The sequence below is a fragment of the Amblyraja radiata genome, chromosome 3, assembly GCF_010909765.2.
Source record: "Amblyraja radiata isolate CabotCenter1 chromosome 3, sAmbRad1.1.pri, whole genome shotgun sequence".
Classification (NCBI taxonomy): Eukaryota; Metazoa; Chordata; class Chondrichthyes; order Rajiformes; family Rajidae; genus Amblyraja; species Amblyraja radiata.
In genome coordinates, this window is record NC_045958.1 from 104028193 (window position 1) to 104044361 (window position 16169).

Below are 16169 nucleotides of genomic sequence, written 5' to 3' on the forward strand. Positions count from 1 at the left end.
ATGAAACACAATTGACTCACATCAAGCAAGAGGTACAGAAGTGTGAAAACGCACACCTCCAGGTTCAGGGACAGTTCCTTCCCAGCTGTCGTCAGCGGTCCTGACCTCCCATCTACCTCACTGGAGCTCTTTGAACTAACTTTAATCGGACTTTACTGGACTTTACCTTGCACTAAACATTATTCCCTTTATCCTGTACCTGTACACTGTGGACGGCTCGATTGTAATCATGTACAGTCTTTCCGCTGACTGGATAGCACGCAACAACAAAAATATTTTCACTGAACCTCGGTACACGTGACAATAGAATAAACTAAATTACACTAAACTGAACTAAAGCTATCCAGTCAAATAATACTATACACGAGTACAGAGTACCAGTACAAGTGGTGCAAAGAGAAAAATGCAGAATATATGTTATCGTGGTAAATTTTCAGAGAAAAAGCGCATGGTACATAATCAATCAATCAATCAATCAATCAATCAATCAATCAATCAATCAATCAAGCACTTTATTCATCCCCGAGGGGCAATTTAAAAGGGCGCATTACAGTAGCTTTTTAAAAAAAAAGAAAGGGACACAATCAACGAAGAGACAAACATTCAAAGCTACTCTCTGCACCAACCGGTCGACCGCACGAGCAGTGACCCGGCAAGGATTGGGTTGTCAGCAGCGATACAATAATAAAGAACACACAAAATGTAACACAAACATCCACCACAGCATTCATCACTGTGGTGGAAGGTACAAAAAATTTGGCCAGTCCTCCTCCATTTCCCCCTCGTGGACAGGTCCAGAGTCAGTCCAGGATCGGCTCCTCCTCACCGGAGACCGCGGCTTTAAGTTGTTGTAGGCCGCAGGCCGGCGGTCAAGATTTAAAGTCCCTGCCGCAGCCAGAAACACCGTAGACTGCAGGGCCGGCGGTCGAAGCTCCCCTCCAGGGGTGATGGTAAGTCCATGCCGGCCCCGCGGTAGAAGTTGGCCGCGGGCCGGCAGTGATGGCTTCTTCCCCCGGGTCCCCCACGAGGGACCCCGGGCTGTAGACGCCGCACCAGCTGGAGCTCTGCAGACCGCGGCTTCAGGCTGCGACTTCAGGCTGCCGGCTGCCCCGGGCCAGCGAAACGGAGCGCTCCCCTCCAGCGAGCCCCAGCGAGGGCTCACCCGCTCCACGCCGAGAGTCCACGCTGCGCCCGCCGCTGAAGCCCCGGGCACGTCTCCGGGAAAGGCCGCGCCGATCCTTGATGTTAGGCCACGGGGGAGGCGACCTGGAAAAAGTCGCCCCTCCATGGAGGAGGCGACCGAAGCGGTTTCCCCCTCACCCCCCCCACACCACCCCCCACACAAGACACACAAAGAAACATTAATTACACACTTTAAAACATACTAAAAAAAACAAAAAAAGTTGAAAAAACTGACGCACTGCTGACATGGCTGCTGCCAGAACAGCGCCCCCGGAGCTGTTGAGGTAGGTTGGGGGATTGGGTCAGTATCCTTATGGGCATGTCCCACTTAGGCGATTTTTTAGGCAACTATGGGCAACTGTCAAAACATTTTCAACAAGTTGAAAAATTTTCAGCGACAATTTGGACTTCCGTAGGTTGTCGTAGGTGTTGTCGTAGGTTGTCACAGTGTTGACTTCAGTGAATTCCATTGTACTAGTCGCTGGCAGTCGCCTGAAATATCGCCTAAGTTGGACAGGCCCATTAGCTTGTGAGAGAAACATCCAATAGTCTGATACGAGATGGGGTGATAAGAGACAGAGTGCAGACTATAGTTCTCAGCATTGTAGCGCATCAGTTCCAGAGACAAAGTCCAATGTCCGCAATGTGGTAGAGGTGAATCGGGCAGCACCCTAGCTTATGGAAGGACCGTTCAGAAGCCTGATAACAGAGGGGAAGAAGCTGTTCCTGAGTCTGGTGGTGCGCGCTTTCAAGCTTCTGCACCTTCTGCCGGACGGGAGCGGGGAGAAGATGGGAAAGAACGAGATGAAAAAGGTCCTAGGTTGCTTGGTGAAGTGTAGGTGTCAGAGTCTGGTGTGTGTGGTGGACTGGGCTACATCTTCAACTTTTTGCAATTTCCTGCGGAATTGGGCAGAGCTGTTCCCACAACCAGGCTGTGATGCAACCCAACATGTATGCTCTCTACAGTGTATGTGTAGAAGTAAGAACTCAGGTCTGCAATTCGGAAAGCAAAATTAGCTTATTCAAACAAATTGGAACAACAACTCAAAACCCACAATTCAAGAGATGTCTGGAAACATCTACAGAAGATGACGGACTACAAAAAACGTCCTGTTCCCATCCCAGACGAGGATCCGGATTTACCGGAAAAACTGAACACTTTTTATGCACGCTTTGACAATGCCACCCCGCCATCCATGCCTTCCCCCCCCACCTAACTCAGCACCATTCACCATCTCTGAGGAGGTGGTTAGGGCGGCCTTCAAAAATCTTAATAAAAAGAAAAGCGGCAGGGCCTGACAACCTCAGCCCCGCTGCTCTCAACCACTGTGCAGCTTAGCTGGCCCCTGTGTTCACCTCCATCTTTAACACCTCCCTCAGCCAATGTAGTCCCGCAGTGTTTTAAATCATCCATTATCATCCCTGTGCCCAAGTCCTCCAAGGTGAGCTGCCTGAACGATTATAGACCTGTGGCATTAACATCAGTCGCCATGAAGGCCTTTGAGCACATAGTCCTCACCCATCTGAAAACCCACACTGCCCCCATCATGAACCCTTTCCAATTTGCATATAGGGCCAACCGGTCTGTTGAGGATGCTATCAACTTAGCTCTTCACTATTCCCTTCATCATCTGGAATCACCGAACACCTATGCACGCATCCTGTTTATAGATTTTAGCTCGGCCTTTAATACTATACACCCGATTAAACTCTACAATAAAATGTTGGACATGAGCATCCACCCAGCCATGTGCCATTGGATTCTACACTTTCTAACAAACAGACAGCAAAGAGTCAAGGTGGGTGAAAAACTCTCCAGCCCTTTGACTCTCAACATAGGAGCCCCCCAAGGGTGCGTTCTGTCACCCCAGCTCTTCTCACTTTACACCAACAACCTCACATCCCAATGCAGCTCAGTTAAAATTTTTAAATATGCAGACGACACAACAATAATTGGCCTTATCTCAGACAACAAAGAATCACAATACCATCTAACAGTCGATAGCGCAGTCAAATGGTGCGCAGACAACAACCTCCAGCTTAATAGTTCAAAAACCTTAGAAATCATCATAGATTTCAGACGCAATCAAAACCACAAACCCCCGGTCCATGTCAACTCTCACCCCATAACCTCCACAAACTCATTTAAGTTTCTAGGCACCTATATCTCCAATAATCTAAAATGGCACATCAATGCAGACCACGTCATCAAGAAAGGTCAACAACGCCTATATTTCCTCAGACAGCTCAAAAAGTTCAGAGTCGATAAACACCTCCTGGTCCGTTTCTATCAATCAATCATTGAAAGCATCATCACCTCCTCAATTACAGTCTGGTACGGTAACACCGATAGTCACTCACTACACAGAATACAACGCATTGTCTCCAAGGCCTCCAGGATCATCAACTCCCCCCTCCCCTCAATCCATTCCAGTTATCTCCAACGTACCTCACAACGGGCAAAAAAGATAATCTCGGACCACTCCCATCCAGCAAATTACCTTTTTCAGTCTCTGCCTTCGGGGAGGCGCCTCAGGTCACTTGCTACTAAAACCACCCGCTTTAAAAACAGTTTCTTCCCCTCAGCAATAAGAACTCTCAATTCCGTCCAATAATCAGACAATAATATGACTTTTGATGTATACAGTGTCTTGTCTATGGTCTTTGTTTGTTCTTTTGCACTATGTATTGTTGGTGAGATTTGTGATTTGTGATGTGGTATGGATGCACTTTATTACGGTGATCTGTGTTATTAGTGGTATGTAACAAAAGCAGTGTACCATCATGTACCGAACCCAAATACCACCAACCCTGGTTGCGTGGCAATTAAAGATTCTATTCTATTCTATTCTATTCTAAGAGTCTCTAAAAAAACAAAAACAAAACACGGTTGGTATATCCTTTTTTGCGAGTTTTGTGTTACAATAGAGCGATTGTTTTTCCTTTTTTTTCTTTTCTTTCTAGGGCCTTATTTCCTTTCTTTACTTCCTACTCTAACTTCTTCCCTAAGGGGCTTTCTTTTCCCAACACTTTCCTGCACCTTCACGATTCTTGCTCACTTTCCTTACTTCTTTTATTTCTATCTTTTTTAAAGCTCGAAAAACGAAGTGGTACAATAAATGTAATAAGATATATCTGATGTGTATTATTGTAATTTACTGTACTTCTAATAAAAATATATATTTTTAAAAGAAGTAAGAGTCTCAGTCTCCTGAGAAAGTAGGGGCAATGGTGTGCCTTCTTGGCTGTGGCTTCACTCTGCTGGTACACAGCAGATTATTGGTACCGCCAATGCTTAAGAACAGGGCGGCACAGCGGTAGAGTTGCTGCCTTGCAGCGAATGCAGCTCCAGAGACCGGGGTTCGATCCTGACTACGGGTGCTGTCTGTACGGAGTTTTTACGTTCTCCCCGTGACCTCTGTGGGTTTTCTCCGAGATCTTCAGTTTTCTCCCACACTCCAAAGACGTGCAGGTTTGTAGGTTAATTGGCTTGGTAAATGTAAAAATTGTCCCTAGTGGGTGTAAGATAGTGTTAATATGCGGGGATCGCTGGTCGGCGTGGACTCGGAGGGCCGAAGGGCCTGTTTCCTCGCTGTATCTATAAACTAAACTAAACTTGAAATGCTGAACAATAGCCGTAGCTGCAATGTGGTCAGTCCAGCTGGTCTGAAGGAGAAAAACACGGGGGGGGGGGGGGAGTGGGTGGTGTGAGTGAGTATGAGGAGAGTTGGGAGGGAGAGAGTGGGTGAGGGGGGGAGGGGGGAAGTGGGTGAGGGGAGGGGGGGGAGAGTGGTTGGGGAGGGCAGTGGGTGAGGGGGGAGTGGGTGAGGGGGGGGAGTGGGTGAGGGGGGGAGAGTGGTTAAGGGGGGAGAGTGGTTGGGGAGGGCAGTGGGTGAGGGGGGAGTGGGTGGGGGGGGAGTGGATGAGGGGTTGGAATTTGCCTTTAGGCTGTGACTTTGATGAATCTTTATAATTCTACACTTATACAATGTGGATGTCAGCCATTAAACATAATCTTTTCTCATCTCTTTATTCCTGCAGCGTTTTCATCCGTAATGGGATCAGCCAGATTTTCAAAAGGGTAAGAGGGGTGGACATGAATCCAAGGCTAAACGGGGTGGAACGGTGGCACAGCGGGTAGAGTTGCTGCCTCACAGCGCCAGAGACCCGGGTTCGATCCTGACTACGGGTGCTGTCTGTACGGAGTTTGTACGTTCTCCTCGTGACCGCGTGGGTTTTCTCCGGGTGCTCCGTTTCCTCCCACACTCCAAAAATGTTCAACTTTGTGAGATAATAGGCTTCTCTGCGTTGTAAATTGTCCCTAGTAGTGTGGGTAGGATAGTGCTCGTGTACTGACCATCGCTGGTCGGCGCTGACTTGCTGGGCCGAAGGGCCTGTTTCCACGCTGTGTGACTGAACTAAAGTCTAAAGTCTAGCGTTGCACATTTCCACACTGGGTAAAAAGGCTTTGACTGTCTACCCTATCTATGCCTCTCATTATTGTACATCATACAGGTGTACGGGTTTGTTAGGTTAATTGGTAGGTTAAATTGTAAACCATCCCTACTGTGTAGGGTAGTGCTAGTGTACGGCACGGACTCGGTGGGCCGAAGGGCCTGTTTCCGCGCTGTATGTCTAAAGTCTACAATAAAGTCTAAGGTAAAATTTCATATACTCACTGTGGTAATCACCCTCCGAGATCTGTGGTGTGCGCAGGAAGTTGCGATGTGCGGATTGCCATGAGATTTCCTGGGCGTTTGATGCGATTTCCTCATGTTGGTTCCTCTCTCTGTAGGAGCGCTGCGAGTCCGGATGACACTGGCCGAGGGGCACAGCTGCAGCGTGATTCAGGTACTGAGTGAGCACCTTCTACCCTGCCCAGGGCAGCAAGCTGACCAAAACCTACAGGAGGGCTACAGGTAGAAAATGGAGGGTGGAGACAGTACGGGACTGCACACGAGGAAATGCAGATGCTGGTTTGCAAAATAAAAGACACAAAGTGCTGGAATAACTGGGGCGGCACGGTGGCGCAACATTGGAGTCGCTGCCTTGCAGCACCAGAGACCCGGGTTCGATCCTGGCTACAGATGCTGTCTGTACCGAGTTTGTACATTCTCCCCGTGACCGCGTGGGTTTTCTCCGTGTGTGTAATTATACTCCTAAAGCTTACCCCCTTTAGTCTCGTTCAGTAAAACACTGAGTCAAGCACCAGATCACTATTCTTTATTCTTTCCAACAATAAAAAACTCCCCATGGAATGCCTAACCACCGCGGATCCGATCTTTGTCTCTGCTCATTCAAGCCCTTAAGCCTCGTGCAAGCGGACACCTTTATGCCGTCCAAAACACCCTTCCAGAAGATCGACTCCTAGTTCAGGAGCCTTCTTCAGATGTTTCAGGTTGGGGCCAGAGCTGAAACGTCACCTATCCATGTTCTGCAGAGATGCTGCCTGACCCGCTGAGTTACTCCAACACTCTGTGAAACATCACCTATCCATGTTCTCCACAGATGATGCCTGACCCGCTGAGTTACTCCAGCACGTTGTCTTGTGTATATATATGCCTCTCTCTCTCTGTAGCTTGAATGAGTAATTCTGATGTGCTTTACAGATCAGGCTGAATCCTGCACGTACGCCAGCATTAAAAACAGCAGTGGGAAAGCGAAGAATCCGCAGACGGATGATGAAGGTACAAACTGTTGTGCATATTAGGTGCTTGGAACAGACTTTAATAAGGCTCGGACACGGGAGTAATCTAACTAGCTTCTTTATTCCAGGACGCCACCTTGAGTCTCCCGCACGCATGCGTACTTGCACAAGACGTCACATATGCTAATTAGATAAATACGCAGTGAATGGAAATTGAACAACAGAGGAAGCTGCTAGAAAACGAAAACTTGCAGCCATGGGTCAGATCCCACCTTCAAAGAGGAAAACAAAGCAAATACATGAACCAGAAAATGAAATGCAGAATATCAGTAACAGGAAGAAATTTGCAAATTAGATTAGGACATTTAAAAGGGAAGAAGCAGAGATACAGGCAGAGCGAGAGCGATTAGAAAGTGTTTGTAATTTACACATAAAAGATCAGAAAATGATAACACATCAAGCTAGGGGTAATGTATCTGGTTTAAGGAAGATGGGTGGAATGAAAAAAATAATGTGCTGGTTTAGATACGATTATTACAGTTAGGAGGATGTATTGTAAGATGAATGTAAGAATACCATTTTGCAACAGAGTATTAATCTATGATATGTTGTAAAGAGCATATACATAATGCATATACATACAGAACATAAAGAGCAAGTAAAGAGGTGAAATTGACTTAAAAGGGGGAGGAGTGCGGTGTATAGAAAATAGAAACATAGAAAATAGGCGCAGGAGTAGGCCATTTGACCCTTCGAGCCTGCAACGTACAAACTCCGTACAATGAATGGAATAGAAATGGTGTTACCTGCCTCCCAAGTTAAACCGGCCAACATGTCCCAGCTACACTAGTCCCACCTGCCCATGTTTGGTCCATATCCCTCCAAACCTGTCCTAAAAAAATGAGTTCGAATCCCACTTCTGACACCATGTTGAGTGTTGACCATACAATAACAGAAGTCCCACACCAAGATAAAGATCCAAAGACTTTATTAACTACATTACAAGCATGACTTCACACTTGCAAGTTCAACTTACACTAAAGGAATCCAGCAAGCAGTGATAACTGAAAAGCTAGTGGGCGTAACTACAGAAGCATGTCTCATGAAATGAGTGACACCAATCTACACCCATGTACCTGTCTAACTGTTTCTTAAACATTGCAATAGTCCCAGCCTCAACTACCTCCTCTGGCAGCTCGTTCCATACACCCACCACCCTGTGTGTGAAAAAGTTACCCCTCAGATTCCTATTAAATCTTTTCACCTTCAACCTATGTCCTATGGTCCTTGAATCACCTACTCTGGGCAAGGGATTCTGTGCATCTACCCGATCTATTCCTCTCATGCTCCCAACACCAATTCCCACATCCCTCACAGTTCGACTGGTTGACTAATGGCACATTCTCCTTCACTTCCAGGTGAGCAGAAACTTGAAGCTGCAAACTCAGGTGAGAATGATTCTGTTCCTACATTACTGTAGTTGAGTTTAGAGGTACAGCGTGGAAACAGGCCCTTCGGCCCACCGTGTCCACACCGACCAGCGATCCCCACACATTAACACTACCCTACACTCGGGGACAATTTTGACATTTAGACCAAGACAGTTAATCTACAAGCCTGTACGTCTTTGGAGTGTGGGAGAAAACCGAAGATCTCGGAGAACACCCACGCAGGTCACGGGGAGAACGTACAAACTCCGTACAGACAGAATCCATAGTCGGGATCGAACCTGGGTCTCCGGCACTGCATTTGCTGTAAGGCAGCAACTCTACCACTGCGCCACTGTGACTTTAGAGATGCAGCGTGGAAACGGGCCCTTTGCCCTACCGAGTTTGCGCCGACCAGCGATCACCCTGTACGCTAGCACTATCTTACACACTAGGGACAATTTACAATCTTACCAACCAACCTAATCAAGAACCTATTAACCTCCACCTTAAACATATCGATTGACTCCCCCCCCCCCCTCCCACAGCCATCAGTGGCAATTAATTCCACAGATTCACCACCCTCTGACGCGTGTCTCTTTCCATTCATATGTGTGTCTTTAAATGACTGTGTCAAGATTTTACTTATTCACGCGAATAGCAATCAGATCGGGTAAAGTGTTGGCACAAGGAACTGCAGATGCCGGTTTACAAAAAAACCCACAAAGTGCTAGAGTAACTCAGCGGGTCAGGCGTCATCCTGGAGAACGCGGATGGGTAACGTTTCCGGTCAGGATCCCACTGAAGGTTCAGGCTCAGGTTTATTATTGTCATGTGTACCGAGGTACGGTGAAAAGCTTACGTTTTGCGTGCAGTCCAGAACGTAAATACAATCGGTTCAAGCTCAAGGCAGAGCTAAGGGGAAGATACAGAGTGCAGATCCCTTGGGGTCGACTGCGGGAACAAAGGCGGGCGGGCGGGCGAGGAGAGGGACGGCGTGTCCAAGGAAGGAGACGGCTGGAGGCCCACAACAACCTGGGACTCGCCTGGAACAGGCACTGCTCATCTGAACTGGAGCGTGGGCTCTGGAAATGGCGCCTCTCGCATGCGGGGTCAGTAGACTGTTTCTGTACACTTGCTCATCAAGGCAATACTCTACTGGAATGTATGTAAGGTAAAGAATTTCACCGTGTTAGCACTTCACACATGTAACAATAAGAGCACCATTGAATATAGTTCAGCATTGTAGTGCATCAGTTCCTTACAAGAAGGGGCCCTAGTGCTGGTTAACAAAAAAGAGATACTTAGTGCTGAGATACTTAGAGATACTCAGCGGTTCAGGCAGCTTCTCTGGAGATCAAAGCTATTTAGGGGCAGCACACGGTGGCGCACGGTAGAGTTGCATCCTCACAGCGCCGGAGACCCGGGTTCCATCCTGACTATGGGTGCTGTCTGCACAGAGTTTGTCCGTTCTCCCTGTGCCTGCGTGCGTGGTACAGGAGCCTTCTTCAGATGTTTCGGGTTGGGGCCAGAGCTGAAACGTCACCTATCCATGTTCTCCAGAGATGCTGCCTGACCCGCTGAGTTACTCCAGCACTCTGTGAAACGTCACCTATCCATGTTCTCCAGAGATGCTGCCTGACCCGCTGAGTTACTCCAGCACTCTGTGAAGCGTCACCTATCCATGTTCTCCGGAGATGCTGCCTGACCCGCTGAGTTACTCCAGCACTTTGTCTCGTGTATATGTGCCTCTCTCTCTCTCTGTAGTTTGAAGGAATAACTCTCATGTGCTTTACAGATCAGGATGAATCCTGCACGTACGCCAGCATTATCATGAACAGTGGGAAAGCGAGGAAGCCGCAGGCAGATGATGAAGGTACACACCTTGCTCACAGAGTCATTGAGTGATACAGCGTGGAAACAGGCCGCTCGGCCCAACTAGCCCAGACCGGCCAACATGTCCCAGCTACACTAGTCCCACCTGCCCATGTTTGGTCCATATCCCTCCACACCTATCCTTAAAAAAATGGGTTTGAATCCCACATCTGACACCATGTTGAGTTTGACCATACAATAACAGAAGCCTCACACCAAGATAAAGATCCAAAGAGTTTATTAACTACATAGCAAGCATGACTTCACACTTGCAAGTTCAACTTACACTAAAGGAATCCAGCAAACAGTGATAACTGAAAAGCTGGTGGGCGTAACTACAGAAGTATGACTCCTGAAATGAGTGACACTATTATACATCCATGTACCTGTCTAACTGTCAACTACCTCCTCTGGCAGCTCGTTCCTTACACCCACCACCCTGTGTGTGAAAAAGTTACCCTTCAGATTCCTATTAAATCTTTTCCCCATCACCTTCAACCTATGTCCTATGGTCCTTGAATCACTTACTCTGGGCAAGAGACTGTGCCTCTACCCGATCTATTCCTCTCATGCTCCCAACACCAATTCCCACATCCCTCACAGTTCGACTGGTTGACTAATGGCACATTCTCCTTCACTTCCAGGTGGGCAGAAACCTGAAGCTGCAAACTCAGGTGAGAATGATTCTGTTCCGACATTACTGTAGTTGAGTTTAGAGATACAGTGTGGAAACAGGCCCTTCGGCCCACCGTGTCCGCACCGACCAGCGATCCCCACACATTAACACTATCCTACACTAGGGGACAATTTTGACATTAAAGGGCCTGTCCCACTTGGCCGTCATTTACGTGCCATTTACACAACCTGGTAGCGTGTGGGTAGCGTGGGCCGGGTGCATGGAGTGGTGTGGAGAAGTGTGGAGTTGCGCACGGTATCGCGCAGCGCTCCAGGATTTTGTTCTGCACGAAAACTTCGCGCGCCACCGGCCTATCTCGTAAATGACGGCCGTGGGACACCTAAGCGCGGCGCAACGTCTCACCTCCAACAGCAGCAGAAGCAGGCAAGCGATCGCCGAGCTCGGCCTGGGGCTCACGGCCGTTGCGGATCCGGATCCGCCCCCACTTCTACCCCCAGGGCGGGGCCAAGACGATTGGAGAGAGACACAACATGCTGGAGTAACTCAGCGGGACCGGCAGCATCTCGGGAGAGAAGCAATGGGTCGAGACCCTTCTTCAGACTGAAGAAGAGTCTCGACCCGAAACATCATCCATTCCTTCTCTCCAGAGATGCTGCGGGTCCCTCTGAGTTACTCCAGCATGTTGTGTCTATCTTCAAATGACGTGACGCGCTCCAGACGGCTGTGTGGATGCATGATGTCGTGCGTCAGTTACTACCGGCCTGTCACGTAAATGACAGCCAAGTGGGACAGGCCCTTTAGACCAAGTCAATTAACCTACAAACCTGTACGTCTTTGGAGTGTGGGAGGAAACCGAAGATCTCGGAGAAAACCAATGCAGGTCACGGGGAGAACGTAGAAACTCCGTACAGACAGCACCAGTAGTCGGGATCAAACCCGGGTCTTTAATCCATTCGGCCCTTCGAGCCATTCAATATGATCATGGCTGATTATTCAAAATCAGTATACCGTTCCTGCTTTCTCCCCTTATCCCTTGATTCCATTAGCCCTAAGAGCTATATCTGACTCTCTCTTGAATACATCCAGTGAATTGGCCTCCACTGCCTTCTATGGCAGAAAATTCCACAGATTCACAACTCTCTGGGTGAAAAAGCTTTTCATCTCAGTCCCAAATGGCCAACCCCTTATTCAAGCGAATACAAGCCGAGTTGACCCATTCTTTCATCATATGTCTGTCCCACAATCCCAGGAATTAACCTGGTGAACCTAAACTGCACTCCCTCAATAGCAAGAATGTCCTTCCTCAAATTAGGAGACCAAAATTGCACACAATACTCCAAGTGCGGTCTCACCTGGGTCCTGTACAACTGCAGTGGGACCTCCTTGCTCCTAAACTCAAATCCTCTCTCAATGAAGGCCCACATGCCATCATGCGCTTTCTTCACTGCCTACTGTACCTGCATGCTTACTTTCAGTGACTGATGTACAAGGACACCCAAGTCGCGTTGCACCTCCCCTTCTATTAATCTGGCACCTATTAATCTGCCTTCCTGTTTTTGCCACCAAAGTGGATAACCTCACATTTATCCACATTATATTGCATTTGCCATGCATCTGCCCACTCGCCCACCCTATCCAAGTCACCCTGCAGCCTCATAGCATCCTCCTCGCAGCTCACACTGCCACCCAGCTTTGTGTCATCAGCAAACTTGGAGATGTCACATTTAATTCCCTCGTCTAAATCGTTAATATATATTGTAAATAACTGGGGTCCCAGCACTGAGCCTTGTGGCACCCCACTAGTCACTGCCTGCCATTCTGAAAAGGACCTGTTAATTCCTACTCTTTGCTTCCTGTCTGCCAACCAGTTCTCTATCCATGTCAATATCCTACCCCCAATACCGTGTGCTCTAATTTTGCACACTAATCTCTCGTGTGGGACCTTGTCAAAGGCTCTTTGAAAGTCCAGATACACCACATCCACTGGCCCTCCCTTATCCATTCTACTTGTTATATCCTCAAAATATTGTAGAAAATTAGTCAAGCATGATTTCCCCTTCATAAATCCATGCTGACTTTGACCGAACATGTCACTGCTTTCCAAATGCACTGCTATAACATCTTTAATAATCGACTCCAGCAGCTTCCCCACCACTGATATAAGGCTAACTGGTCCACAGTTTCTGGAGTTCATCCATGCGGTCTTTAAATCTTTGCCACTGCATCTCCACCGTCAACCCTTTAAGTATAATTTGCCCGTCTATCCTAGCCAATTCCCATCTCATACCATCAAAATCTCTATTATTCAAGTTCAGGGCCATAGTCTCTGAATTAACCGTGTCACTCTCCATCCTAATGCAGAATTTCACCATGTTATGGTCACTGTTGCCCAAGGGCCTTTGCACAACAAGATTGCTAACTAATCCTTCCTCATTACACAATACCCAGTCTAGATTGGCCTGCCCTCTAGTCGGTTCCTCTACATATTGGTTTAAAAAACCACCCCTTATACATTCCAGGAAATCCTCCTCATTGCTGCTACCAATTTGGTTGGCCCAATCTATATGTAGATGAAAGTCACCCATGATAACTGCTCCCATTTCCTCCCACACTCCAAAGGTGTACATGTCTGTAGGTTAATTGTCCCTAGTGTTAGTACGGGGTGATCGCTGGTCGGCGCAGGCTTGGTGGGCCAAAGGGCCTGTTTCTCTAAAGCTAATACTAAATCTGAAAAACTCAGCTGGTCTGGCAGAATCTTCGCCTGAAGAAGGGTTTCGTCCCGAAGCGTCACCCATTCCGTCCCTCCAGAGATGCTGCCTGTCCCATTGAGTTACCTCAGCATTTTGTGTCTATCCCTGGAGAACATAGATGGGTGACGTTTTGAGTTTGAATGTTTACATTTAGGTTTATTATTGTCAAGTGTCCTGAGCTACCGAGAAAAACTTTGTGTTGCTTGCTATCCAGAAAATGAGATATACCACATGTTAATACAATCCGTTCAAACTCAAACTCAAGTACAATAGGTAGAGCCCAGTAGTCTGATAAGAGAGGGGGTGATAAGCTGCAGAGTACAGAATATAGTTCTCAGCATTGTTGCGCATCAGTTCCAGAGACAAAGTCCAATGTCCGCAATGGGGTAGAGGAGAATCGGACAAAACCCTGGCTATGGAAGGACCTTTCACAAAGTTTTGCAGTAACTCAGCGGGTCAGGCAGCATCTCTGGAGAACATGGATAGGTGACGTTTCACAGAGTGCTGAATAACTCAGCGGGTCAGGCAGCATCTCTGGAGAACATGGATAGGTGACGTTTCACAGAGTGCTGAATAACTCAGCGGGTCAGGCAGCATCTCTGGAGAACATGGATAGGTGACGTTTCACAGAGTGCTGGAGTAACTCAGCGGATCAGGCAGCATCTCTGGAGACCATGGATGAGTGTCGTTTCGGGTCGTGACCCTTCTTCAGACTGATTGTACTAGAGGGGAGAAAGCTGGAAGAGAGATGGGGGTGGGATAAAACCTGGCAAGTGATAGGAGGGTAGATAAAAAAGCTGGAGAAACTCAGCGGCTGAGGCAGCATCTTTGGAGCGAAGGAAATAGGCAATGTTTCGGGCCGAAACCCTTCTTCAGACTGATGTAGGGTGGGCGGGAAGAAGCAAGGAAGAGGAGGAGCCAGAGGGCTAGAGAGAGAGCTGAGAAGGGGAGGAGACAGTAAAGACTACCGGAAATTAGAGAAGTAAATGTTTATATAAGTGATAGGAGGATACAGGTCTCCTTATCATCTCTGTCTGGAGTTTGCACGTTCTCCCCGTGACCGCGTGGGATTTCCCCGGGATCTTTGCTTTCCTCCCACACTCCAAAGACGCGCAGGTTTGTAGGTTAATTGACTTGGTCTCAAAGTAAAATTTTCCCTAGAGTGTGTAGGATAGCATTAAAATGCGGGGATCGCTGGTCGGTGCGAGCAGTGGGCCGAAGAGCCTGTTTCCACTCTGTGTCTCTAAACTAATAGAGTCCTAGCCTGCCCAGCCCCTCCCTATAGCTCAGGCCCTCGAGTCCTGGCCCTGTTGCCGTGTGCTCCAACTCTGGGGGTGTGTGGTAAGGGTCTGCCCTTCCTCCACTCCCATGCCACTGTGCCCATCTACACCAACGTTTGCTTCTTGTGTTTCAGAGGTGATCTACGCTGCGGTGGTGACGAGTCGGTAGAGGCTGGAGAAGGGCGATGGGCACGGATCCTGGTGAGAGGTGGCCTGCGCCGGCTCCTACCCCTGTCCAGGGCGACCACGCGGCTCGCCCCTCATCGCCACGGAGATACCCCACGGCTTTCTGGACACCTTCTGTTTGGATGCAAATGACGCTGGCCCCAGCCCTGCTGTATTCAATGGTGGGATGATACTGTATTGTCACATGTACCGAGGTACAGTGAAAGGCTTCGTTCTTGCATATAACCCAGTAAAATCGTACAGCAGACTTCACCGAGACAGCACAGAAGATCGCCACGTTACTGATGCCGACTGAGTCATAAAACTTCACCGAGCCGTGCATGGGCTGATCACTGGTTGGCGTGGTCTTGGTTGGCCAAAGGGACTGTTTCTGCTCTGTATCTCTGAAGTCTCAAAAGTGAGGGAGAGAAGGGGAGAGAGAAAGAGTGAGAGAGAGAGGAAGGGAGAGAAAGAGAGAGTGAGTGAGGGGAGAGAGAGAGAAAGAGAGAGAAAGAGAGGGGGGAGAGGGGGAGAGAGAAAGAGAAAGAAAAAAAAAGAGAGGGGGAGAGGGGAGAGAGAGAGAGAAAGAGATAAAGAGAGAGAGAAGGGGAGAGGGGGAGAGAGAGCAAGAGAAAAAGAGAGAATGAGGGGGAGAGAGAGAAAGAGAGAGAGATGGAGAGAGGGATGGAGGGAGAGATATAGATAGAATGTAGAGAGGGGAGACAGTATACGTGAAGAGGGTGAAAAAGGAAATAAATAAATAAAAATGAGTGGAAATGCAGAGAGTGAATAGGCAGCAAGTAGTAAGGGAAGCAAAGAGGGAGAGTTGAGTTTAGTTTATATTCGCGAGTGAAGAGTGGCCGCAGGTGTCAACAACGTGCTGAGCCTCTAGCCCACTGCACGGGACGTTAAGAATAAAGGGGGCACAAATTGCTGGAGTAACTCAGCGGGTCAGGCAGCATCTCTGGAGAATAGGCAACGTTTTGGGTCAGGTCTTTTTCAGACAGATTTTCAGTCCCATAAGTTCAGAAGAGCTGAATTAGGCCATTCGGTCCACCAAGGTTACTCCGCCATTCAATCTTGGCTGATCTATTTTTTTCCCTCTCAGCCCCATTCTCCTGCCTTCTCCCCATAATACGACCCTCTTAATCAAGAACCTGACAATCTCCGTTTTGAAAATATCTACTGACTTGGCCTCCGCAGCCG

The 16169-nt window shown here is 48.2% G+C and overlaps 1 protein-coding gene across 1 annotated transcript in view; it reads left to right on the forward strand.

Annotated features, from left to right (window-relative positions):
* The window catches only part of LOC116971354, a 37653-nt gene extending 22226 nt beyond the window's left edge, over positions 1-15427 (forward strand). The window contains exons 6-12 of the mRNA XM_033018471.1: positions 5224-5263; positions 5978-6033; positions 6792-6869; positions 8248-8277; positions 10055-10132; positions 10776-10805; positions 14933-15427. Of these exons, the coding sequence (XP_032874362.1) occupies positions 5224-5263; positions 5978-6033; positions 6792-6869; positions 8248-8277; positions 10055-10132; positions 10776-10805; positions 14933-14967 (347 nt within the window). The 3' untranslated portion in view covers positions 14968-15427. The remainder of the gene's footprint in view (positions 1-5223; positions 5264-5977; positions 6034-6791; positions 6870-8247; positions 8278-10054; positions 10133-10775; positions 10806-14932) is intronic.
* Positions 15428-16169: the final 742 nt, after the last annotated feature.